This window comes from Gobius niger (genome assembly GCF_951799975.1).
Source record: "Gobius niger genome assembly, chromosome: 10".
NCBI classification, from domain to species: domain Eukaryota; kingdom Metazoa; phylum Chordata; class Actinopteri; order Gobiiformes; family Gobiidae; genus Gobius; species Gobius niger.
The window spans coordinates 24,486,458-24,511,093 of record NC_136861.1 but is presented as its reverse complement, the minus strand read 5'-3'; the positions used below and the strand labels follow the sequence as shown (position 1 = coordinate 24,511,093).

The window sequence follows — 24,636 nt, the reverse complement described above, 5'->3', positions numbered from 1 at the left end:
CAAGAAAGTGACTTACAACAAATTAGTCCAGTGGACTCCACTGGTCATGTTTATTGTATTTCAAAATTCATTATTTTGAATCCTATCATGACCTCAAGTGAATATTGTTACTCACAGTTGTATTTTTTTTTTTAAAAAGGAGCAATAATAATAAGTTGCAAATTTGACAAGGTAAAAACATTAACATTGTTTCGTATGTTGACTGACATAAGGTCCTATACATTTTGAGTACAAACATTTTTCAAACATTCATAATTATCTGGTCAATCCGCATCCACACATCCATACATCACCAACTTTAAAACCAAGAAAAAGTAAAATATTTTAAAATACAATGATTTTTTTTTTCAAAGTAAAAGAATACAGTCAGTATAAACATTTCAAGACAACAAATGCCCAAGTTTTTTACACAGCAGGCCATGGTTTTAAATACGCTGTTCATTCAGAGTCCAGGCATGATGTAGGCTATGTTGTCCAACGTATTTGACTGTAAACAAATAACACAGTTCAGATAAAGCGGATCACTGGTTATTATGAATGATAGTATTTGCATGCACCGTACCAGGACTTTCCGTGGGCAGCCATTCAACTGTGGGATCTGTGCAGTGAGACAAGTCAGAGGCCCCAGCGCACACAAGATGGAGTCCAACAGCACAGATAGACTCCCTGATACTGCCACCATCCCCTATCACCGAAAAGGGAAATCAGCGGTACTTATTACAGTGTCTCCAACCCATTGTTCTGTCCGTACTATACAGTCTGAGAGATACTGACCTCCGTCTCTTGCAGCCTGTGTCCGATCAGAGACAGAGACTCTCCCAGCAGCTGCAAATGAGCCGCTGCGTCGATCGGGTCAACCTCTGGGACGCGGGCCGGGGAAAGGGACACACTCTGGCCTTTGTTTGGGGATACAAGTCCAGCCGAGCCTCCACTCACTGTCACAAAAACAAACATGGCATGAAAGATAGTAAAAAAAACTTTGCAGTAATTGAGACCACAAAAGAAATGAATGGATGAACATTTTGAACAAGCACATTATACTATATGTACTGTATTTCATGTGACTCCACCTTTGCTTTTGCTTTCTGTGGAGCTCTTGTGTTTGACCGTCATGGCTTCAGCTTTGTTCTGTTTGTGCTGCAGATGTTGAGCTTTTTGCCTCCACACCTGGACACAATAAATACAACTATTATAGATTTATCCACATATATTTTATTACTCTTAGTAGTGGAAAAAAAAAGGTTTCAAATGTGAACAAAACTCACCTGTTTGTCTTTCTCTTGCAATGACTTCCACACTTCTGCCAACCTCTTACTCAATTCCCCAAAATCTAAAAGCAAACATAAAACGAAGACAAGGAGTTAATTAGACAAATAAAATAGAATCCCATCTAGTGTTTTAATAGTGAACGCACCCAATCCTGGCTGTTCTGCATTGATATTCACTCTGTATTCCTTACAAAATACCTGGTAGGCAGTTGTTGTGGTCTTTTTCTTGGGCTAAATGAAAAACAAACAAACAAATAAACAAAAAATCAAGTCAGAAGAAGCCCTTATGCAGAAAGGGGACCATTTGTACAGTGTGAATGACAAACACCTTATCTTTGTCCTTCTCCCGCTTGTCTCGATCCTTCTCCTCTTTCTTCTTCTTCTTCTCTGGTACTGCGTCAGCGCCCGGGTGCTGGTGTGGAGGGAGGGGTGCACTCATGGCGTACATGGGCCCGACAGAACTGTGAGTGACTGTGGGATGGGAGTGGCCGTGTCTCGCTGTGTCTGGTGAAAAGAACACCAAAATCAATTTAACGCAACACAAAAAGAGTGAGTGTATGCGTTTAAGCATTAAGTATTTGTGACATTAACCTCCAAAGCCTTTGCTGTGCTTCTTGTCCTTCCCGCTCTTCTCTCGATCTTTCTCCTTATCCTTCTTCTTCTTGCTTTTCTTGCTTTTCTTCTTCTTCTTTGACATGTGTGTGTTGTAGGAGTCGTCGATCACCAGTTCACCGGCCTCCAGCTCACCTCCAGACGAAGAGCTGTCGTCTCCCAGACCCCCACCGTAATGCCCTGTAATGTAATGATCATAGTTCACATATAAATGGAAATAATGTCCCACAGCACAATGTTGGAAAATAGTTGCTTCCAATGCCATTTAGGTCATTTAAGTCCAGTCAGGAACACTGGACTGGACTTAAATGAACAAATGAACGCCTTACCTTCAACCTCCACCTCTTTGCCTACCACAGGCAGAGGCTCCCGACTCTGCTGTGTCTTCTTCTTGGACGACTTCCCAAGCTGCATCCTGTCTTTATCTTTTTCCTTCTTCACACTCCCTTTCGTCGAGTGCGGTGCGTACATGAAGCCCTCGCTCTCCTCTTTCTCGGGGGACATGATCAGCTTCATCTTGAGCCCGTCTGCTTCCCGTAGTGTCAGCGGCTCTTCTTTGGATATTCCTCCGTGGAAAAGGGACGACTTGGAGGAGGACGAGTGCTTTTTCGACGAGGAGGATGAAGACATGGGACGGGAGTGGGAGAACGCGTGGCTGCTCTTGCTCCCACCGCCACTGCCCTCGCGTTTGCGCTCTTTGGAGGAATGGGAGGAGAAAGAGGGATAGGAGGGCTTCTTGTGGAGGTGTGGGTTTGGGTCTGAGCCAGTGGCCAGGGGAGAGGTGATAGCCTGAAGGAGACCCATGGCTGTGTCTGCTGGGTGTGAAGAGGAAGGGGACAGTGTGGGGGAGCGGTCCACTGACTTGTGCTTTTTCTTGTGGGGTGGAGGTCCAGAGCCATCATAGTCTGACAACAGAAAAATACAATTCTATTAAAAGGCAAACAATGTGTGGCTGTGGAGAGAGGAACATAATAACGCTGAATAAAGGATACATATGATAGGAATAACTAATTCAACCATTTCATTTTTCCAACAAGATAAATTGTGATATAGAGTCACACAACCCATGAACTACTCATACATGATGTAATATTATGCATACCTCTGTAATAATGGTCATCACTGTGCTTTTTCTTCTTCTTGTGGGAGTCAGTTCCCATCATGAACATTTCAGAATCCTAAAAAATATAAAAGCATGAATTATCATAAATGACAGAAAATATTTTCAAAACACCGTTACCTTTGGCCGTTTCTTGGAGGATTTCCGAACTTCAGCCGCAATTTCTTCTTCCTCCCTCAACAAATCTTTGTATGACCTCCTCTTCTCTCTTTGGCTGCGTCCAGCCACTAGTCCCCGGTCACCATCCATCCCCATATCTGAAACACAAACCAGATCTATCTGAGCAACACACAGATTTGAGGATTTAATATGATTAAAGACTCGATTCATATTACCTTTGATTTCTTCAAAAGCCATGGCCCCACGTCGTCAATGTGTTGCTTTCACACAAGGGTCTCCACAATCATCAGCTGAAGTGAAAACAATTGCAAGTTAGTTTCACAAAACATGTTGGATACGTCCATTATTATTATTAAAACTTTCAGGGCATGTAATGTATCATGTATTAACCTTCATATCGCTGTGTACAAGTGTATTCTTGTATTGCCCCGTCCCCAGTAAGTTACTCAAAAATGTATCACAAATAAGTTCCTCCAATATTGTAAGAAGGATTTCATTTTTGTTCATTCTACAAGATAGCTCCATTATTTGTAGAAACTGGATAGTAAAGCATCTCCCGCCTTCTTACGTTAATATACACAAACACACCCCCTCTGAGTTCATTGAGACTACCCGCACTTTGCTAATTTCACGTGTTGGGTGAGCACAGCCGAGTCTGGACGGAGCTAATGGGAGACTGAACGGCAGGATACACCGAGGCTTCACCTCTTTACTAGGCCTCACTTGAAACGAGGAAAAGAAACCGCGATGTTCCTGAATGCATTCAACGCCAATTCTGTGCATTTAGCGTACACTAGAGACGGAGAAACAACGTTATTTAGTGCCATTACCTTAGAAAAATGTCCTATTTAAGCGGATCCAGTCGCCATCTTTGTTTTCATCGACAACAATACACGCCTCGAGGGGGAGGAGCTTGGCTTGACACAGCCAATCAGAGAGCTGCAAAGTGTACACGCGCAAAGACTTTCAAGCACAACATTTTGTATTTACTATAATATATATACCGTAATGTAGTTCAGTGAATATGCCTCACTAAACCCTGGGAATAAAACTACCACATCGTGTGAATTAAATTATTCTCACAAATTTAATATAATAAATTTAAATGTGTTAGAAAGTTATCTTAGTTCTCTCTTAGGCAACTTCAAGTGATCCTGCAATGTTATTGTTCCAAGTTAGCCATGTTTGCCTAAGTGTATGGATCAGACCTGGGACTATTAATTACATCAATTTGTTAGTAAGTTCCAGGACAAACGCATTGCTGAATAATACAAGCACCAATTTCAAAACATACACAATAGTGAAAGATGTGAAAGTTTATTGTCTCAAATATTATTTCCAAGTCATTACCAAAAATACAAATCAAATTTACAAATGTAACATGCAGCACAAGAAAGAAGGCAATGCGACACAAAGACACACACGTGAAAACCTGAATCAACACTGAAATAATTCATAAAACGCAGCACAAAAATCGTTTTGTGAATCACTTATTGACTATCAAAAAAGTTGGAGTAAGGCCCCTTGCAGTTTTGAGTTCATGATCAAATAAGGGAGCTAGCAGGTACATGAGAAGCACTGTACTGTAATAGTTGTTTTCTTCAGTCAAAGAAAATCTATGTGAATTTTATTTTCTTGTATTTGGAGCTGCTCTGACCCACTCACACATTTTGGTCCTAGTCAAACTCACTCAAATGATTTAATTTTACACCTTCTTGGTTCCATTACGGCACAACTGGGGACAAAATAATGAATAGATAATACTGAATGTTATGTTTTTCTCAAAAAATAAAAACTCAATAGATACCCCCCCAAAACAATTATAATCAGCTCAAAGAATGTCTTTTCTACCTATCTCCCAAATTTTGTTTCTGTAAGCTGAGGGATGTAAAACTGGCCAACAAATCAGTCACTTCATCCACCTACGGAAAGAAAAATTGGAATAGGTAAGTAAAAATAATCAATGTTCAATAAAAATACAGAAGTTCGGGCAGATATGATGCCTCACTTGTTCCTTCGTGCGTGTGTGCTGCAACTGTGTTGATATGTGTTCAAGTCTCTCCTTTGCTTCACTCTGACCCATCAGATTCAGGTACTCCCTCAACATCTGAATAATCTGTGAGAAGAAGCATAAACATCATGGGCACAAAAATCACCACATCACTCTGAATCTTTCAAAAGTTACTCTTACCTGTGTGACCTCTCCTCTCAGGTTTTCCAGGCTTCTTGAATCTCCCTCTTGTAGAATATTGAGTTTGGAGCGGGCTAAATGTAAAGGTGTCCTGCCAGCTCGGTCCAAGGCATCAACTCGGGCTCCTGAAAAATGCACAAAACATAAAATTGTATAACTGCTTGAGGTTCATAAACTCATCTGTTCATACGTTGTTGTTTTTTTTAATTTAGTGATTACTATTATATGTATGTCTTTTGTAACATTTAGTAAATGAAAGCCAATAATAAAAAGAATGAAACTGTGCTTAAAAGGAGCTATACCTGATTTCTTTCTAGTTATGGAATGAAACTTGTTTTACTATTTCATTATTTTTGGTTTATTTTTCTCACATTTTCTGCCTATTTGCACACCCTGAGTGTTCCAATAAGCTGAATGTAACAAGTAAATTTCTCCATTGTGAGATCAATAAAGGCCGTCTTATCTAATCTCGTTTCATCTTCCTTTAGTATACTGTAAACTCAGACATTTGTGGGGAAAACACTGTAGATCTAATTATAAATCATTTGAATCAATTTCATGAACTTACAGGAGAGTTTCTAAGCATTTTTGGGAAAGTGACCCTGAAAAGTGACCCTGCAAATTGTGAAATGTGCCATTAAACGTGTCCCTGAGAAGAACTGGGATGCTTCAAATATGTGAGGAAGATTAGGGATGAGTTTGTACCTCAACCAACATTTTAATTTGGTGTTTCCTCTTTCATTGTTTGAAATGAAAAAAATAAAATTAAATAAATAAATCAGGTATAGGCCTTTAAGCATTGAAACTTGCACTGGTATTTTATTAACACGAACTTTTAACACAGATGAGCTTTTTGAGATCTACGACACTATGTAGACCCACAAAAAGAGAGGCAGCTGTCTTACCTCCTCTGAGCAGAGTGGTGATCACAGGCACATGATTGGTACAGGCAGCTACAAAAACAAAGACAGAAATTACTAAAATAGTGAAGAAATGTGCTAAATGTAGCCGGCAATACAGTGCAATAACGCCTCATTACTAGAAATGTAATGAGATACATTATAAATAAAGAAAACATAAACATTGCTCTCTCACTTTACTGTGCCCGAGGCATAACATTGAGCTAGGCTCAGGGTTTACTTACCCAAATGCAGCGGGGTATTTCCCAGACTGTCTCGCTGGTTGGGGTCTGCACCATAGCTTAGCAACAGCTGAACTAAAATGATAAATGTGTGAAAATATGCTTTAGAGAAGAGCAAGACAGACACAGAAAATACAAGAAAGACATAAACACATTGTATTGATTCACAACTGGTCAAACGTTCTTCTTCTTCTTCTTCTTCTTCTACAGAAAAAGATTCAGTCTCTGTGGCTTTGATAATGTTATCAATAATAAACACAATTCTCAATAAGGAAATCTAGTTCAACCCTTTAAAAATGGTAATTCTAACCTGTGTGAAATACTTGAGTCAGTCATGAATCTACTTCTCCGTATCGGTTATAAAATTCAAAGCTGTTAAAATGAATAATGCTCATTTCCTGTACAGGTGCAAAGAGCACAACACATATATTTGCATATATTTTGAATGTGAAATTACAGTATGTATGTGTACTTGGCACATCATATTTGAAACATACAAAATTCCAACAAGACCTACCAATGCCTTCGTTGCCATTACAGGACGAGAAATGTAGCGCCGTTCTTCCCTTGTCGTCTGCCGCACATGGGTCTATGTCATCCTCCAGGAGTCTCCGGACTGACGGAGACACAGAAAAACAACACAGAATGAGGTCACTTGACTGCCTGACTCTGACCAGGATATCCCATCGATGGATTTTCTCTTCCCTGATGGCACAGGTAGATTCAAAGATGACAGGGCCAGGAAAAAATTGGGAAAAGAGTGGTTCAGGGAGCATAAGACATCACACATGGATTGGCCACCACAGATTCGACCTTAACCTCAATGAGAGTCTTTGGGATGTAGTAAAGGGGAAGGCAAATGAGCAGTGGTCCGAGTCACACACACCACTACAAGGTCTCGACAAATTAATGCAACACTGGACGGAAATAAAGTGACATTAGAGCAGCTTATCAAACCAATGCCACAGGGAATGCTAAAAAAACAGTCCATCAAAACACTGTTACAGAGTGAGTGACTTTTTGGATGGTGACTTTGTTTCTAATATAGAATATTATAGTAATATTTTAGGTCATTGAGCCTCAGATCTCACATCTCATACCTGTGTCGATGTCGTTGCCGTTGGCTGCTTCCCTCAGTCTCTTCACAGCTGCAAAAAGCATGCAAAATGTTAGGTTTATACAGCTTATGCTCAGCTACAAATATCAGATTAATGATTAAAAACTTTGCTATTTCATCTATTATTAGGCTAAATACCCCTTATAACTTTAACCTCAACATCATTCTGCTAGATGAGTAGACTAGGGAGGAGTCTACTCTCTAAGGGAAAAAATAGATAAAGAAATAAAAGATTTCATATTTGTCTTACAATGTAGTCAACAAAATACTTCTGTGGGTACATTTGCATCATTTTACTACAATGTAGCCAACAAACGCTACCCTAGTCCCCTGTAATCTTTAAAGGTCTCATGAGATGGTCCTGTATTCTGCACGACAGTACATTCTTGATGCCCCTTACCATAAATATCTTTGCCAATGGGAGCCAGACTGCACACAGCCCGGTGGTGCCTCTTCTTGGACTTGCCGCCGAGCACTTTCCCAAGCTTGTGTCCTGCTCCGGGGCTCACCTCCTGCGCCCGTCCCGGTTCCCACAACAAGTGCAAGTACCGGAGCTCCTTATCGTCCATCTGTCCCACTCGACCCAGCAGTACCTTGGCCTCTCCTATGCCACTCAAGCCGATCCCCACGGCCGCTGCTGCTCCTGCTTCTGCCTCCATCGTGTCCATGCTGACCCGCTGCTGCTGCTGATCGCGCTCGTCCGCCTTGCGCGCCTCGTGCGCCGGTCCCGGTTCGAGCACGTACTCTCCCTCTGAGCTGGACCTGTCGTTCTCTGAGGCGGCGGCAGCGGCAACAACGATGGGGCTCCACCCGTCCATAGTCTATCGCGATCGCCACATATGGGAACCGCGTTTACGCAAGAGTCGTCGCAGCAGATGCTCTCCACTCCAGGGGAATCATCACACATATGCGCATGGTGCTGAATTTTAGCATATTAGTATCACATAAGCCATTCCTACAGCAGTAATACGTCCCGTTTCACATTATCTCAGTACCAGTAGTAATCGGCACGCCCCATGTACAGTCAATAATACTCACGGGTTTTCAGCCAATGAGCTTTTACTTTGTTGTGTTGCAAGTGGCCAATGGCAGGACTATAAATCCCCAGCCAATAAGTGACAACTTTGCCACGCAAGCGCAGTTAGACATTGACGTTTATTTACGACCACCCTTCACCATTTAAGTCGATACATAATACAGCAATAAAATGTGTAAAATACTCGTCAAGTGGCACCTGTCCCGATACAGTGAGAAGAAAATGATTATGTTTTTACAACATGGTTACCAAAACAATAACACCAGCGAAATGCAGAAGTTAAAAGGTCCTACACCAGAATCAAATGTGTTTTGACCTTCAGTAAAAGCAGACATTTGTTTGTAATTATGAAGCCTTTTATCGATCATGAACAAGCAGGGGTTGTTTACATTACAGAGACCGTGTTGCACCCAGTTGTGAAACGTGCAAATGAACTTATTAATGTCAAGAATCGGGATGGTAAAAAAGCATTTGGAAATTTAGACATGACTTCAGACTTAAACTAGATTTAAAAACTACCCGCTGACTTGATCTTTGACTGTATATAAAGAAAGAATAATAATCAGGTAATGGGCTGATACTTGCTAGTAAGAGAATTTAAAAAAATCACAAAATGAAATAGCAGCGTATACAAGCCTAGAATGTATAAAATAAAGTGCTTAGTGTGCCAACATTTTTATGCTGTGGCCTATAAGTGAAATGCAACTATAATCCACTTATTGCCATTTCGCGTTAACCAACTGTTATGGTGCCGGAGGTAGAAAGGATTGACAATAATGAGTAAAGTCCAAGGTCAACCTCATAGTCAGAGATCCAGTTTAATTCCCGAGGACATGGGAGCTCCAGCCTGTGCCAGATAATTGGTGAATGCAGAGTTGTCATGTGGGTTGCCTTTGTTTGGCTCGGGAAACTCTACCGCGGTGTTATAGTGTTTTTGTCCAGTCTGACTGCTCTGTGTTAACCCCTGTCCTCGCAGGTATCCATACCGACAAGACAATGGCGGCTGGCGGTGGGTCAGGGAGAGGCGAAAGCATGATTCTGCAAAAAGAGAGAACAAAATGAAAGACAGTAATATGACAATTTTTTGCAGCAAAAAAGATTATCAGCATCAATGCCAAACTATTGAATATGGCTGCGTTGTCAATATTACAGTTGTCTAACACATTTTTACTGCCAAGATCTCTTGGTGTACAGAGAAAAGTGACCTGTTCTAAGGTCTCATATCAATATTATTACACTGTATGAAGGAATGTCAATAATGCCAATAGTTACATATATTTGTGCCAGATGAAAAGGTTTTGAAATCCTTGCTTCCTTATCATTTATTGGATCAACATACCCGCATAGAAACTCCGAAGATCATTCTGTACACAGTATTCGAGGAAACGCTGCAGCGGCTGGATGTGAGATATGGACCCATCCCATTCAGTGAGAAAGTCCTCTATCATGTGATGAATAGCTTTGGGCCGTGGTAAAGGCCAACCATGAGGGCGGAGCCTCATTTCTTCCTCTAAAAAAAAAGTTATATTAACATTTATTTTACCGGCTCAAGAAAAATAAACGGAACAGATAACACTCACCTGTCGGAAGTCTGTCGTAGTAGTATAAAACAGGATGAAGGAAGTTGGATTTCCAAGCTCTGGTCCAGTCCGTTTCAGCTCTATTACGGCCTAAATAGTCCATCTTCTTTTTACCATATTGCATAACCAGAATTATTAGTCCTTTGGTGACTTTGTGGCCTGACAGAGAAGCAAACTGGGCCAATGCTTGAAGTGGAAACTCCTCCAGGTATCGACTTTGAGAGCTATGGGAGAAAACAAGGAGTTATTAAATAGAATTAAACAAATATACATTTAGAGATGCAATTAAGGGAACTAGTGTTCTTGTGGCACTGGATGAACACTTCCTGCTACACCTTTATTCCAAGGTGTGCTTAGGTGAAATGGTGACTATGAGGCCATGTTCAAATTAGGTTCATTTCAAGTGAATCTTGGCTGAAAATGTTGAACTAGGGCTGAACGAAATGGACAAAATTTCATATATCTTGATATCGATACAGTACGATATAACTATGGGTTAGGTGAAAACCAAATATAAAAGATACAAATAAAATCATAATACAAAAGAGTGCAGATTTATTGATGAATAATCATATATCATATCTTTCTTTTTCGATTTGAATATTTTGAAAGTTCATATCTCGATATCAATATCGCAAAAGCAAAATATATCGTTATTGTATTGATATCTTGGATGTTCATATCACGATAACGATACGAGAACGATATATCTTTCAGCCCTAGTTTGACCTGATGGTGAACACAACCGACTGTGGTACACATCAACAAGTCCAAAAACCAAGGGAAGCAAACTAAGAATCACTGGTTTTAATTGGCATAAGGAGAGACGCCTTTCTTGATGCTTCTGTGTGAAAAGTTTGCCTCACCCAAGACCCAAACTGAGATGGGCTTTAGTCAGGCATAACCTCTGATGGGATAATGCAGAAAATGATAAATGAACAAAAGAGTAGCATTAATTTAAACTCACCCCTGAAGCAGTACGATGTCCCCCAGCACCTGGAACATTTGGTATGGTCCAGAGGCTTCATTGACCCTCTTGAGGATCCAGGATGACAGCTGTGAGGTCGACAGTTTAGTGGAGGGCCACATGTGTCCGTGATGTCGATGTTCAAGCACCCGATGTACAGCTCTGACTGGGGTGAGAGGTACATACAGTTGGACTAAATATCACACACATATATCTTATGGAAAATCAGAAGAGCATTTCAACTGCAGAAGCCACAGGGAAGACAATAATCGTGGCAAAGTGAATCTTTTTTGTATAGTTGTATGTGAACTATGGACTAAAATGTTTTATATTACACATTATTCAGACCTTTGTAAAATACGTTATGGGGAATATTGATTGATTGGTTGATTTACTGATTAAAACAAACTTCAAACCTGTAAGAACTAACTATGATCCAGACAAAATTCAAGTGTTTTTGCACACAACTGTCTCATTGAGTCTCTGTGGCTTTGATGCAGTCCAAGCGGATTTGTGAAAGTGTGACCCCTTACCTGTGTACCTGAAGCCATGGATGAAGCCTCCAGCTGAGGCGCGGTAGTCTCTGGAGTGAGCAGCAGTCCCCAGCACAAACAACCCAGGAGTGTTTTTGCCCTCATACCAGGCTGTAACCGCAGGCAACCTCCCTCTGGCATTGTCACTGCGGGGTGGGCTGGCAGACCTAAAGACGTTTGGAAGAAATACATAACTTCACTAAATACCAATGAGTATAATGAAGTCTTAGGCATTCTAAAATATTACCTGTCAAATATACTAAAGTTGAATTTGAATCCCAGACAGCGGATCACCCGGTCATAGGGCTTTCTCATGGAGAAGTTGTCGATGTGAAAGCCAGACAGTTCCTCAGCTCTCGCATCAGAGCTACTGCTTCCACTCTGGGTGTATTTTTTCAACGTCAGATAAAGCTTGTCTTTTTTAGGCCTCCGTCTGCCCTCCTCTGTTCGTTTGGTGATGGCGATCTCTTCAAGGTGAGTTTCCACTAAGCCATCCAGGGATTTCAGTTGATACGTGTCCAGGACCTCGTTGTTTACAGCTCTTAAAAAGGGAGGGAAATGTCATCAAATGTTCATCACTTAATTTAAGGCCGATGTTTCAAATCAATCAGAATATAAGATAACAAACTTGGATGTACCTCAGATCCCCAACATAGTGAGTTTGCCAGGCCAGTCGGACAGCGCTGCGACTGACCATGTGGACTCGACTGGCTTTTCCCAACAGGCTCTGGGCAGTCTCAAAAGCGGAGTTCCCCTTCCCCAGGATCAGAACAGCCTGGTCTTTGTAGTCCTCTGGGTTTGTAGAGATGGACTCGTACCCCTCAACCAAATCAGAGCCCACAAACTCTATGGTTTGAGGCACCCATAGACCAGTGGCTAAGAGGAGGACACTGCCAGAATGAAACATAGGGTATTAAAGTTTGTTTTATTTAGTCTCTGAAATCAGTAAAACACTGTACTGTTATAAAAATTAAACCTACTTACTCTATGAACTACACTACAAAGTCTGTTTAACTTAAAGAAACTATCGATCTTGGTTCAACAAGTTAAGGATAAAAAAACAATCTCCCCGTTTTTCCTAGTATTTAAATGAACCAAACCTGTGGCCTGAATTATTGTTAAAAACAAAGTATTAACAACTAGACAAAACTATGACCACTAGTTTCTCCCATATCAACAGTACCTGCAGAAGTATGAAGAGCCATGTTGATCCGTCAGGACATACTGCTTCCCACTGGCTGATGAGAGAGCTCTGATTCGGCCAATGTCGACCCCGTATCGCACCCTCAGCCCCAGCTCTCTCTCGTACAGTGACAGGTAAAGTGGGAGAGCGTCAGCCGGAGGGTAGAAGTCACTGCTCACTCGCCCAAACAGCAGGTCACCTCTGTCACTCAACAGCGAGTTCCAGTCGTGCCGCAGGTTAAACTCACGGTTATTACTACCAGTGTGGATCTTGTTAATGCTTATCAGCTTCCTGTGTCGAGGATATCTAAGGGACAAAAGAGAACATATTGATTCAAAAGCATTCTGTTATTCTATATATAAATGAAGAATTCTTGTGAAAATGTGGAATTACATTTCACCATTATTGGGTTTGACGGGAATCTATCCGGGTATTTTTGACGTAGCCCCTTAGCAACGAAGCCCGCCATATTAGTGTAGGTGAAGCTGTTTGAGCGTGAGCGGTTCTTTAGCAAACATGTCAAAAGGATGTTACACCATAAAAATCGTTTAAATAGCTTTAGCTATTGGAGCGTGTTCCTACAAATGCGCAATCATGATGTCAGTCATGAGTACCCAGGTTGCTAACTGTGTGCGGTGGATGTGCGCCATTTGCCTGTTTATTTTTTGTTGTATAATGTGTTAAATGTAAAAACTACTACGCCTAAGATTGGAGTCTTTTTGTATTTGTCTAATGCGGCGCTGTCTAGTGACGTGGTTCATGGCGTTGCTCCGTCTAACTCAATTTCATAAATCAGTACAGTTCTCACATGGAATTGTTGAGCCCATTTTGTATTGAAAATACAAAAGACCTGATAAATGATGATATCTGGATCTTTTGTAACACAGATGTTGCTTGTTTCATCAAATTATAAAAGATACGTGTGAATACACATCAGTTTCACTGTTTTGCACCTGTTAAAAAAGCTGCCTGGGCCAGAGTTCCTCTCCAGAATGATGTAGTCTCTTCTGGCTCGGGACAGGTAGTGTCCCATCTGTAGTCCAGACGGGCCTGCCCCCAGTACACAGTAGTCATGGTGATGGGTGATGTTTGTGTGCTGCTCTGAGCCGATTATGAAACCAAGGAAACTCAGGAGAAAATATACCAGGCTTGGCTCCATCCCCTGAAGCAAAAAGGACAATGTTACAATTACACTTTTTGACAGACACAATTAGTGTGTGAAAGGTTTTAATACTCATTGTTTATATTATGAAAATCAAGACAACTTTGCATAACATATTTGCACCAGAAAACCATTGCACTTCATAGACTGTATTGTAGAAGCAATTCTGGAAGTTCTATCTAAAGAAATGATCTGACAGACTTGATTGTAGTAAAAATGCGACCTTACATAACAGCTTACTAATGGGCTACATTGTTGCATAACCATTTGGCTTAAGCAAAAACACATTTTACTTTACATTCTGTGCTGAAACAAAGTATTGCCAGTCAGTGTGTGTAGCTCTTGTAGTAGCCGCTAACCATGGATCTAGCTTTCAGGAGGCTAGCCTGTAGCGCGGCAGTGGATGCGGAGCTAGCTGAAGATGATGCTCTGAAACAGATGTGAGCGAAGGAATCTTTCAAAATAACTTACCATTTATGACAGCACAGAGTTATTTGGCATAACTCCCCAGAAAACGCTACTACATGGTTTCTGTTGTGCGTTTTACAGAGACATTTTGCGGATAATGTTCGCACTGTTGAAGAATCTCAGCTTTTCTTTTCTTTTTTTTGAATGGCCCAGGTTAGCCCCGCCTCTAACGCATACGTCACACTGATGTTGGCAGCTGGTTCTCCCATGTTCCCCTGCTTTATTTATAATCCATACATTTAACCAATATTAACAATAAATGTATACATTATAATCACGCCAAATACCCAGAAGGGGGAGAGTAGAGAAAATATTTACTAAAGTAAGAGTAACGTTACTTTGAAACGTTACTCAAGTACAAGTAAAAAGTAGTGACACAAACAATTACTCAAGAAAAAGTAAAACAAGTACTTGGGGAAATTGTTCCTTGGGTACTGTGAGTATTGAGTATCGGTAACTGAGTGAAAAGTCTGAATCATTTAAAATGGCTCCATAAATTGTGTGAAACAAAACAGAAAATCATGTGGAAATTGTTATTGTACATGAAAATAAAGAAAAACAAATTAATTCTAAAGAACAAGGTGCACTAGACGATCTGCATCTATTTTATAGATCAAAATTAAGCATATGGCACTCACAGTGGAAAGCACCAATTAGTTTTACTCAAGTAAGAATACAGATGCTTCATTGTAATTTTACTCAAGTAGAAGTAAAAAGTATTGTATGATAAAACTACTTTAAGAAGTACAATTTCTTCCTAAAAGTTACGAATGTACACGTACTTAACTTGAGTAAATGTAACTCAGTCATGTCCTCTGCAAATACCAAAAAGTCACATGCAGTCTTGGTGTATCAACAAGAGACAGCAAGTAACTAACTTTTAACATATATATATATATATATATATATATTTGAAATTTAACTGCCTTCATTGACCCAGAACAGATTGAAGTCCAATACCAATGCATGTGTTTTTGATTTTAATAAACAAAGGCAAAAACATATTTTCTCTCATTTCAAGTGAAAATAAATATGACAAAAAATACTTTTCTTAAGTAGAATGATGCTTGTACCATTGGCAAATCTCCTGATTAAACAATTTTAACAAATTCAAGAACTCATTTGAGATGGTGATTTCTGCATTTAGTGTCGTGTCATGCTTTGAGCTTCCTTCTCTGGTTTGCTTTGTCATGTTTAGCTGTAACCCTCGTGTCTTCTTGGTTGTCAGCAGTTCCACTTCCCCAGTCAGGCAGTCATTCAGTCAGCATCCTGTCAATGGATATAAAACCTGACAGTACAGCCGCTCAAATCACAGCGAGCACCGGAGGAACTCTGAGAGACACAAGACTGAAAACAAAGGTAATGATTACAATTCTTCATAGACAACTTGAGCATGATCATCAGCGTCAATATGAATGGAAATGCTTACAGAAAAATGTTGTTGCAGATGGCGAACGTGAAAAGTGCGAGAAAATTTGACTTAAAAGACTCTGGCAGGTAGGAATAACTTTTTAACGCTTTGTTTTTACTTGTATGTTGTTCATTTTGGCTTGTCACAGTGAACCAGGTACATTAGTTAGGTTCTTGCATGGTTGTCTTCCTGTTATGTCTCCGTTCACTCAGAATACCATGGAAGAACTTTAGCCATAACATTGTAGATGTTTTGACTAGATTTTAGGTTAAAGCCACACAGTTCATGTCTCTCTGTCAACACAAATGGCTTTTTCTCCCATTGGCATCACAAAGGCTTGATTGTTTTCTATTGGATGGACTGTAAGCCACAAAATGAATATGACGTGTAAAGAAAAAAAAAGTATTTTTCGTTTGGAGATTTCTACACCACTTTCAGTCAACATTTTATGCAAGCCCCAGCCCTCAATCTGACATCAAATTCTATATTTATTTATTGTTAATCTTGTTGTGAAATATTTTACAGTGATCTGTCAGAGCAGATTAAAGTTGCCACCCAGGAGACGCATGTGAGAGCAGAGACCACACAGCTCATGTCCAGCTTCCAGAAGGGGCAGATCACTCGAACACAGTACAAGGTAAACCAAGCCCATGAGCCGCTCACATTTGTCTCCCCTAAATTGATAGGTGAGCATTGTTGCTTTAGAGCTCAGCCTATCCCGGATTGGGTTCAAATAGATAATGTTTTTATTATTTTATACAAGTGAGTTATGAAGGGTTTCATTGCATTGTTGCCTACATGTGGCAAATAAATCTAAATCTATATAAACAAAACAAAAAAGCCAAGATACACAGCTCCCCCTTAAAAGGACACTTGGATTTCAAAGAAAAAACACAAAATCTCAAGTTGAAAGTTATTCAGTACGTCTTCCTCCTTGAGAAAATAACACCTCGTACCTATTTGAACAGTTTATATATATTTGACTTATAAAAAACAACAGAAAATGTCATAAATGTGATTGTAGCTTATCAAAAGAGTGTTTTTCCATTCACTTTTCTGACTCGCAGTGTATTTTTTTGTTGCTGTGCCACTTTGCCTCATTGTGACTGTGGTCTATGGTTACTCAAAAATGTATCATGACGTTTTGACACAGCAATGGCAAAATACAGTGACTAACCTGCACTGCGGTTGTTGTGCCACACATAGGTTCTGCTGTGTTCTCTGTATGAGATCTACACTGCACTGGAGGAGGAGATGGACAGAAACTCCTCTCATCCAGCCGTGGCCCCGATCTACTTCCCCCAGGAGCTGGACCGCACCGAGGCGCTGGAGAGGGACCTGGAGTTTTTCTTAGGTCCACAGTGGAGGAGCAAGATCATTTTCCCCGCAGCCACCCACAGATACGCACAGAGACTACGAGAGGTAAGACGGATGATGTACAGTACACGTGATATAGCTTTATGTGGGTCACTGTCCTTGGTTGAACTCTGCACAAAAGGAGAAGTGAGATTAGGTGTATAAGGAGTAACAGTGAAAAGGCCGGTCCAAGCCAAATGAGCCATCTAGCCATTAGTTCAGCAATATAATAATAATGTTTAGTGTAATTTATACTTACTAAAAATGTCCGTTGTTTCAGATTGGTAAGGAGAAACCCGAGCTGCTGGTGGCCCACGCCTACACTCGATACCTGGGGGACCTCTCAGGTGGTCAGGTCCTGGGGAAGCTGGCGCAGAAGGCACTGGGGTTGGAGAGCACAGATGGCCTCGCGTTCTTCTCCTTCCCTGGAGTGAGCAGTGCCAACCGCTTCAAACAGCTGTACCGGAGCAGGATGAACAGCATCGAACTGACGGAGGAGCAGAGGAGTGACGTGCTGCAGGAGGCTGTGGAGGCTTTCAACTTCAACATACAGGTCAGTTCCCATTGGTTGAATTAGTTTGGTGGTTTTCACGTCAAAAGGGGAAAAAAATGGCTCAGGTCTCAATTGTTCCCAGAAGAGGATAAAAAGAAGTTAGTTATCCCCATATTTAAGTTTTAAAACTCGATACTTTTCTGTGTGAGGACATCAGCATAATTGTACAATATAATTTTGTGTTTTGACCAAATGGGTAATATCACCAATGTAAGTAGGTCAAACACGAGTCTTATGGACACCAGTTGTGTTTTAAAGAGGAACTGAAACTGACTCATGTTTTTTGTTCACAGGTTTTTGATGACTTACAGAAAATGCTCAGTGTGACATTAGAATCTGCAGAGAAGCCCAAAGAAAGCTCTCGAAGTGCCCTTTTCCCATCAGCCTCTTCTGTGCAGCTCACTGTGGGGCTGTGTGTGGGACTGGTTACTATGGGGATCGGGTTATACTCCTTTTAAATCATTCAAATATTTCAGCACAAGACGCACTTTACGGAAATCTGTTAATAAGGACTATAATGTAATTTCCTTCTGCTTAGCATTTTATAGACTTTTTCTTAGCTAAAGTATGAGCACAACTATTGTCAGCCAAAAGGAAATTAACAAAAACATCTCATGTAAAATTTAACTCTACCAAAGTATTAACGTTAAAAAATAATAAAATTAGTTGTGAATGGGTAACCCAAAAATGCACTGTATACAACTGTATTGAAATAAAAAGTGTAAATGTACAGACAAACTGCTTTTGTAATAAAAATAAAAATCTAAGAATATTATTCATCAATACTTTATTACCAAACACATTTTAACATTTATTCATACACATCATTCAATACATTTTCTTCTTAAACAGTATTTTTTAAGATTGCTCAAGTGGAGACTGTTGCATCATAATAAGCGCAGTAAAGAACTATGTACATGGTCTAAGTGAAAGGGAAGTTCTACTTGACTCTGTAGAGCACCTTCCTCTGCATGCGGTGCTGCATCTCTCCTCTCCTCAGCATCAGGTGCAGCACTTTGTAGATGGCATGCTCTGGGTATTTCTACAATGACAAGACGGATAATTCAGAATACAGCAAACACAAGAATGATACAGAAGTCTTTCACTGAGGACCATTTGCAACAAAAAGTCGTTTATGGATTTAAAACACCATCTCTCTTTACTCACCTGTTTTGTAAAGTCCTGCACAATGCTGTGTTCAGAAACCTGGGAGCCAATAGCAAAGCGTCTCTTCAGCTGCTTCTCTATACGAGACAGCATCTCCTGGTCCTCCTGACTGGTGAAGCCCTCCGCTCCTGGTCATCAGAAAGCAAGTCCGTCACAAATACTGTCTCGAGTAAAAACTAAACTAAAACAGGATCAGCGCTGACCTGAGAGGCTCCCGGACAGAGCAGCGTCCAGGGTGGAGACCTGGAAAAGTCGAAGGGCCTCGTCCACTTCCTCTTCTCCTGCTACAGCCTGCAGCTTCATCTTAGCAAGGGACTCCGCGATGCGCACAACCGCCTCCAGCTGCCTGTGAAGGTGAAACACACAGTCAGGACGAGCAAAGGCTGGAATTGATGTACACTGTATTGAACAATATAGGTAAAGTTTTTAATCCCTGTATAATTCAGACTGGGCAAGTCAATAAATTAGGTATATCTCATAGACCACACAGGCTGGTCCTCACCTGACTGTGATGGGGATGGACGGCTTCTTGTCGCTCTCACGTTCATGCTCTCTGGCTCCACTCCTCATTACCACATATCTGTTCTTGAGTTTCTCTGCAGCAGACGCGGACAGGCGAGGCCCACATTTACTGCAAACATTCAGTCAAATGGATTAGAAAATAAGCTTGCATCTTCAGAATTTGGACAATACAGACAGTACTCACATTCTGGCATAAGCAATGTATTTCTTAAAAGTAGCCAATGGGATCTCTCCCTCCACCCCCTCCGTCTGCGTCTGGGCACTCAGGTGGACGTTCATCACGTGACGAGCCAAGGTCTGAAAAAATAATCAAAAGAAACTGAAATGATTGTACTTTAAAACACAAACAGAAAACACTACCCAATTCTACTGCATGTCGTTACCATATTACCATAAATTAAGATGAGTGTCCTGTTTCCACCCAATTACCATGTTATTACATGTTTAGGTACATTATCCTACTGGCATGCTATTGAGATAAGAGCTACAAATGAAACAAACAATATTTCCGCCCCAACTGACCATGTCCCGCTGCTGGTCATGATGATCTTTGATGATAAAGATCATGTCAAATCGGGAGAGGATGGTGGGCATGAAGTCTATGTTGTCCTCTCCTTTGGTGTCGTCCCATCGTCCAAACACAGAGTTGGCTGCTGCCAGAACAGAGCAGCGAGAGTTCAGAGTGGTCGTGATGCCAGCCTAAAAAAAGGAACAAAACATGTTAGAACCATGAAAAGCAACAAACAAATGCACTGCTAATGATACAAGACAATACTATAAATTAATATGTAGTATCTTGAATGAATAATACAAGAAATGGATACCTTGGCTATTGAGATGGTCTGTTGCTCCATGGCTTCATGGATGGCCACTCTATCATCTTCTCTCATCTAAAAACAGAACATAGTAAATAACAGCAAAATGACTTTTAATACCAGTTACCAGAGCTCCGTTTTACCTTGTCAAACTCGTCAATGCACACCACTCCCCCATCGGCCAGCACCATGGCCCCTCCCTCCATGATGAAGCCCCTGGTGTGGGGGTCTCTAAGGACGGAGGCAGTCAGACCAGCTGCACTGCTGCCTTTACCTGAGGTGTACACCTGAAGAAAAGAGAAGCACCGTTTACAAACTCTGACCAACTGTGGAGGTAACTCTTAGGATTAACGCAGTGAAGGATAAGCAAGAGTGTTGTAAAACCTACCCCGATAGGAGAACACCGCTCCACAAACTTGAGCAGCTGGGACTTGGCTGTTCCAGGATCTCCCAACATCAGCAGGTTGATGTCTCCTCTGCGGGTCAGGCCATCAGGAAGTCTACAAGAGGACAGCAGGATTAAGCTCACAAGGTCGTTGGAAAAATGTACAACCATTTGGTTGTTCTTTGTTCACATTTGCTGACCAAGCAATATTATGGAAAATTTGCAACAAAGTAATAAAATAAGCGGTTAGTAGAATTCAAATCCGTATTGTCCATTATCTAACCTCTTCCTGGAGCCTCCAAACAGCAGGCAGGTGATGGCCTTCTTCAGATCGTCGCTGCCGTAGATGGAAGGAGCCAATGAACGGGCCAGCGCGTTGTACACATCAGGAGTACCCGCCAGCGCCCTCAGCTCCTCCTCCTCTTGCGGCGTCACTGAGCCGGTAGCGCCACGTCCTGCCAACAACAAACACAAAAAAACTGCATCACCTGCTTCTCACCACAGGGGGAGATAGAAGAGACCGTCTGATCTCACCTGTGCCCTCTGTGTCCACCTGGATGCCCACCACCCTCAGATACGACGCTCTGATGCCCACGCCCGCAGCCTTCTCTTTGCCTTTGCCTTTAGCCGCCGCCATTTTCTTAATGGAGTAGATTCCCAGGATGGTCACCCTGTTTCCTGGCACCACGCGGTCACACAGGTACCTAACAACGGGGAAATAAAGTTAGCCAGTTTTAACGATGAATGACTCGATTCAACCAACAACCGAAAGGACTGACCTGTCACAGTAGAGCTGCAGGTGTCGGGGCATCTCTCCGTGAGGAACAGCGTCCGGGGACTCCTGCAGCCGAAGAGTCTGGAAGTCCACACACACACAGCGGTCCGGAATGATGAAGTACGGGTCCAAGGGGCACTTTACTCTGCCCGCATTCTCCCTATAAAAAAGGACAAGTTTGATGGGATTTCATTAAAAAACGTGCACCGAGCAGAGCAAGAAAGCACATTGTTATTTGGTTTGTTTTTACGCTTAACCCATAATTATCACGAATGGTTTAAAATGTGGACTTACGTGTTGCACTTGCGGGGCAGAGCATAGCCTTGGAGACCTGGGGGCAGGGGGATATTACTGATCACATTGCGACAGCCGCGACACTGGAGACACACTTTAGTGGCTTTGGCTTTCACCGGTGTGGCCGAGATGATGATGCCGTGCACCTTCACTAGACGGGACACTTGCTCCGACTGCAACAACAGCACAAGTGATGGTTAGGACCAAGAATTGTACTAGCCGAGAAACATAACTGTCCAAGATACTTATTGAGATTTTGTGGTAAAATATTAAGGCTTCTACAGATAAATTTAAATTTGACTACTTGAAAGCAGAATGTTTTTTAAGGCTTTGTTAAATAAAGCAAAATTTACCCAAACCTAAGGAAAAAAGTCATCTGATTGATTGAGAACCAAGTAAATAAAGCAGTTTTGGGAGAGCAGATTGATCTACATTTGGACCAAAAGCATAGTAATGAGTGCGTTGTACCTTAAGGCTGCGGAGGGATGCATGGTGAGCATCACTCTTGAGCATGATCTGAATGTCCTGAACATTCTCTTCACCCACAGGACGAGGACGGGTCACTTCATCTGCCACCTCCCGTGCGGCCTCCTCCAACTGGAAAACATGCACACATACAGTATTAGGGCAGTCCTATAAGAAAACTTGCTGTAAATGTCAAGGAGCCGGTCGCACTGACCAGAGGCAGGTTTTCAGTGGGCAGTTTGTAGAGGCAGTCAGACAGATCCTCATCAAAACTGGCCAGGTCCTCCATCTCCACATCCACCCAGTACTCCCCCAGAGTGTAGTGGCGCTTCAGCTCATCTCTGCAACAAAGACAGACTTGTTATTCCTTCATGAAGCATATTATACAGGACGCAATAGTTATAGAAAACATTTGACTATAACATATAGTTAATTTATGTTCAGAGTTCGCATGAACAGGAGATATAATACCTCATGTTTGTACATTTGCAGTGGCTAATAAGGAATGATAGACATATGTTCACCTATTACTGTGATCACAATAAAACTGATATCTTACTGAAGAGCCATATTAGGAAAGGCGAGTTTATACGAATTGTGTACGAATACAAATGATCATGAGATTTGGGTAATGACCGAAAGGACAAGATCGCAAATACAAGTGAGTTTCCTTCGCAGGGTGGCTGGGCGCACCCTTCGAGATCGGGTGAGGAGCTCAGTTATCCGGGAGGAGCTCGGAGTAGAGTCGCTGCTCCTTCACGCCTCCTGGTCGCCTCCCACGGGAGGTGTTCCAGGCATGTCCTAGTGGGACAAGGCCTTGTGGAAGGCCCAGGACACGCTGGTGGGACTATGTCTCCGAGCTGGCCTGGTGTTGCCTCGGGGTCCCCCCAGAACAGATGGAGGTGGTGTGAGTGGATCGGGAAGTCTGGGCATCTCTGCTGAGACTGCTGCCCCCGCGACCCGGCCCCGGATAAAGCGGAAGAAAATAAATGGATAAATGGATAAAATGCTGGGAGTTATTGTTCATATTTAAACACTTGGACACCACAGTGTGTTGCCTGTATTTAACAGCAGTGACTCAGCAGCTAGCAGAGTTGTTTCACGGCTTCTCCACCTTTTTATACCGTTTGTAACTAATGTTAGACAAAGGAAAATGCATGCCAACAGCCACAAACATGGCGGATCTCCATGGTAACAGTGGATTGGTCCTTTGCACAATCATATCAGTGGTCACAATACCACATACAAAGCATGGTGCACCTGTATCTTCTGTACCATCGCATGGCTTTATTACCTGTATTTGTAGGTGAAGCCAGTCCTGTCCGTGCCGACTCTGAACTGCCGGAGAAACTCTCGGAACCGCTTTTTGATGTGGATCCTCTTCTGTCCCCCTTCATCCATACCGGGGCCATCTCCTCCGCCAAAGTTATCACTGTAGTACACTCCGGGATCGTCGAAGCCAGACATTTTCAAGCAGGGACTGGAGATAAAGCAAGTTTAAGGCTGAGAGTGTGAATGCGAGGTGTGGAAGAGTCCTTAATTCTTGGATCAGAAACTGCACGCGTCCTTGTTGTGCAGCTTGGAGATGTTTCGCGGCAAAGACTCTTCTCTTTCCTGTCTGTTTCCCGCGAGTAGCCCTGACGCGTCACCTGTCTGCTCATTTGTTATTGGCTGTAAGAAAACAGAGCCTCCTTCATTGGACAAAAGTTGATCTCGAGGCGTGCCATAGTTGAGGAGGTGGGACTTGTACTGAGCAGTGGCGCGAAAATGACAAAAGTAGGAGGAGCATGTGGAGACAGCTCGAAGTGGTGCATAAAACACGTTTTCTCCAGTTTGGCTTTACCCAAATCTGAAATCTTCTGGGGACAAAAGTGTCAAAATAGCGACGAAAACGAGGATGAAAACGCAAGAAGAGTGCCAGAAAAGCAACCATAACACAATGGAAAAGCGACAAAAAATACAACTAAAGAGTGATGAAAAACCAACAAAAACACTACAAAAAAGTGACAAAAATACTACAAAAAAGTGACACAAATACTACAAAAAAGTGACACAAATACTAAGTGACACAAATACTACAAAAAAGTGACACAAATACTACAAAAAAGTGACGAAAACTCATCAAAAAAGCAAAGAAAAAAAAAGTGGTATAAAAGCAACAATAAACAACAAAAAAACATGATAAAAAACAACGAAAACATGACAAAAACGTTTCAAAAATGTGACACAAACATGGTGACAATGCAACCAAAAAGTTATGAGTTTATGATGATGATGAGGTCTTAGCTTTCAAATGAGGCATTACAGCTCAAGGCTGACTATTCGGGAAGTTTTTAGATTTGGGTAAAACCAAACTGGAGAAAATGTGCTCGGTTAAGGCGGGGGGTAAGAGGTT

The 24,636-nt window shown here is 41.7% G+C and overlaps 5 protein-coding genes across 5 annotated transcripts; 1 reads left to right on the top strand and 4 right to left on the bottom strand.

The window, feature by feature from the left end:
• Positions 1-174: 174 nt before the first annotated feature.
• hmgxb4a (HMG box domain containing 4a) lies at positions 175-4,024 on the bottom strand. The gene is made up of 13 exons (XM_079563843.1): positions 3,951-4,024; positions 3,336-3,410; positions 3,121-3,257; positions 2,983-3,058; positions 2,210-2,785; positions 1,860-2,060; positions 1,597-1,772; positions 1,415-1,499; positions 1,266-1,330; positions 1,071-1,167; positions 775-935; positions 563-685; positions 175-487 (listed from the first exon to the last, which is right to left on the bottom strand). Exons 2-13 carry the CDS (start codon positions 3,355-3,357, stop codon positions 443-445), a joined length of 1,764 nt encoding a protein of 587 aa, XP_079419969.1. The 5' UTR covers positions 3,358-3,410; positions 3,951-4,024; the 3' UTR covers positions 175-442.
• A 397-nt stretch (positions 4,025-4,421) lies between these two features.
• ankrd54 (ankyrin repeat domain 54) lies at positions 4,422-8,751 on the bottom strand. Its single transcript, XM_079564835.1, has 8 exons — positions 7,970-8,751; positions 7,553-7,600; positions 6,970-7,068; positions 6,456-6,527; positions 6,217-6,264; positions 5,312-5,436; positions 5,129-5,236; positions 4,422-5,042 (listed from the first exon to the last, which is right to left on the bottom strand). Exons 1-8 carry the CDS (start codon positions 8,385-8,387, stop codon positions 4,968-4,970), a joined length of 993 nt encoding a protein of 330 aa, XP_079420961.1. The 5' UTR covers positions 8,388-8,751; the 3' UTR covers positions 4,422-4,967.
• Positions 8,752-9,237: 486 nt separating this feature from the next.
• Positions 9,238-14,649, bottom strand: foxred2 (FAD-dependent oxidoreductase domain containing 2). The gene is made up of 10 exons (XM_079564250.1): positions 14,502-14,649; positions 13,822-14,030; positions 12,869-13,174; positions 12,324-12,575; positions 11,933-12,226; positions 11,686-11,852; positions 11,153-11,318; positions 10,186-10,409; positions 9,945-10,115; positions 9,238-9,643 (listed from the first exon to the last, which is right to left on the bottom strand). Exons 1-10 carry the CDS (start codon positions 14,502-14,504, stop codon positions 9,411-9,413), a joined length of 2,025 nt encoding a protein of 674 aa, XP_079420376.1. The 5' UTR covers positions 14,505-14,649; the 3' UTR covers positions 9,238-9,410.
• Positions 14,650-15,774: 1,125 nt separating this feature from the next.
• Positions 15,775-18,387, top strand: hmox1a (heme oxygenase 1a). The gene is made up of 6 exons (XM_079564682.1): positions 15,775-15,855; positions 15,945-15,995; positions 16,435-16,546; positions 17,116-17,331; positions 17,546-17,818; positions 18,112-18,387. Exons 2-6 carry the CDS (start codon positions 15,946-15,948, stop codon positions 18,274-18,276), a joined length of 816 nt encoding a protein of 271 aa, XP_079420808.1. The 5' UTR covers positions 15,775-15,855; position 15,945; the 3' UTR covers positions 18,277-18,387.
• Positions 18,388-18,666: 279 nt separating this feature from the next.
• mcm5 (minichromosome maintenance complex component 5) lies at positions 18,667-23,859 on the bottom strand. The gene is made up of 16 exons (XM_079564839.1): positions 23,536-23,859; positions 22,456-22,582; positions 22,245-22,373; positions 21,777-21,949; positions 21,487-21,642; positions 21,242-21,411; positions 20,991-21,162; positions 20,711-20,822; positions 20,466-20,609; positions 20,332-20,397; positions 20,030-20,206; positions 19,692-19,804; positions 19,488-19,616; positions 19,189-19,331; positions 18,986-19,113; positions 18,667-18,860 (listed from the first exon to the last, which is right to left on the bottom strand). Exons 1-16 carry the CDS (start codon positions 23,706-23,708, stop codon positions 18,759-18,761), a joined length of 2,214 nt encoding a protein of 737 aa, XP_079420965.1. The 5' UTR covers positions 23,709-23,859; the 3' UTR covers positions 18,667-18,758.
• Between the last annotated feature and the right edge of the window lie 777 nt (positions 23,860-24,636).

Excerpts from the sequence above, each read along its gene's own strand:
- hmgxb4a (XM_079563843.1), bottom strand. The coding sequence starts at position 3,357 with ATGGCTTTTGAAGAAATCAAAG. Across the intron at positions 1,773-1,859 it reads GCACAGCAAAGGCTTTGGAG|ACACAGCGAGACACGGCCAC; the intron begins GTTAATGTCACA and ends TCTTTTCACCAG. Across the intron at positions 1,331-1,414 it reads TGCAGAACAGCCAGGATTGG|ATTTTGGGGAATTGAGTAAG; the intron begins GTGCGTTCACTA and ends GTTTGCTTTTAG.
- ankrd54 (XM_079564835.1), bottom strand. The coding sequence starts at position 8,387 with ATGGACGGGTGGAGCCCCATCGTTGTTGCCGCTGCCGCCGCCTCAGAG. Across the intron at positions 7,069-7,552 it reads CGGCAACGACATCGACACAG|TCCGGAGACTCCTGGAGGAT; the intron begins GTATGAGATGTG and ends TGTCTCCGTCAG. Across the intron at positions 5,237-5,311 it reads TGAGAGGAGAGGTCACACAG|ATTATTCAGATGTTGAGGGA; the intron begins GTAAGAGTAACT and ends TTCTTCTCACAG.
- foxred2 (XM_079564250.1), bottom strand. Across the intron at positions 12,576-12,868 it reads GGCTCTTCATACTTCTGCAG|TGTCCTCCTCTTAGCCACTG; the intron begins GTACTGTTGATA and ends TCATTCTGGCAG. Across the intron at positions 10,410-11,152 it reads GACATCGTACTGCTTCAGGG|CTCTCAAAGTCGATACCTGG; the intron begins GTGAGTTTAAAT and ends TTTCTCCCATAG.
- hmox1a (XM_079564682.1), top strand. The coding sequence starts at position 15,946 with ATGGCGAACGTGAAAAGTGCGAGAAAATTTGACTTAAAAGACTCTGGC. Across the intron at positions 17,332-17,545 it reads ACGCACAGAGACTACGAGAG|ATTGGTAAGGAGAAACCCGA; the intron begins GTAAGACGGATG and ends CCGTTGTTTCAG. Across the intron at positions 17,819-18,111 it reads CTTTCAACTTCAACATACAG|GTTTTTGATGACTTACAGAA; the intron begins GTCAGTTCCCAT and ends TTTTGTTCACAG.
- mcm5 (XM_079564839.1), bottom strand. The coding sequence starts at position 23,708 with ATGTCTGGCTTCGACGATCCCGGAGTGTACTACAGTGATAACTTTGGC. Across the intron at positions 21,643-21,776 it reads CTGCCCCGCAAGTGCAACAC|GGAGAATGCGGGCAGAGTAA; the intron begins GTAAGTCCACAT and ends CCTTTTTTATAG. Across the intron at positions 21,163-21,241 it reads GGTGGACACAGAGGGCACAG|GACGTGGCGCTACCGGCTCA; the intron begins GTGAGATCAGAC and ends TGTTGTTGGCAG.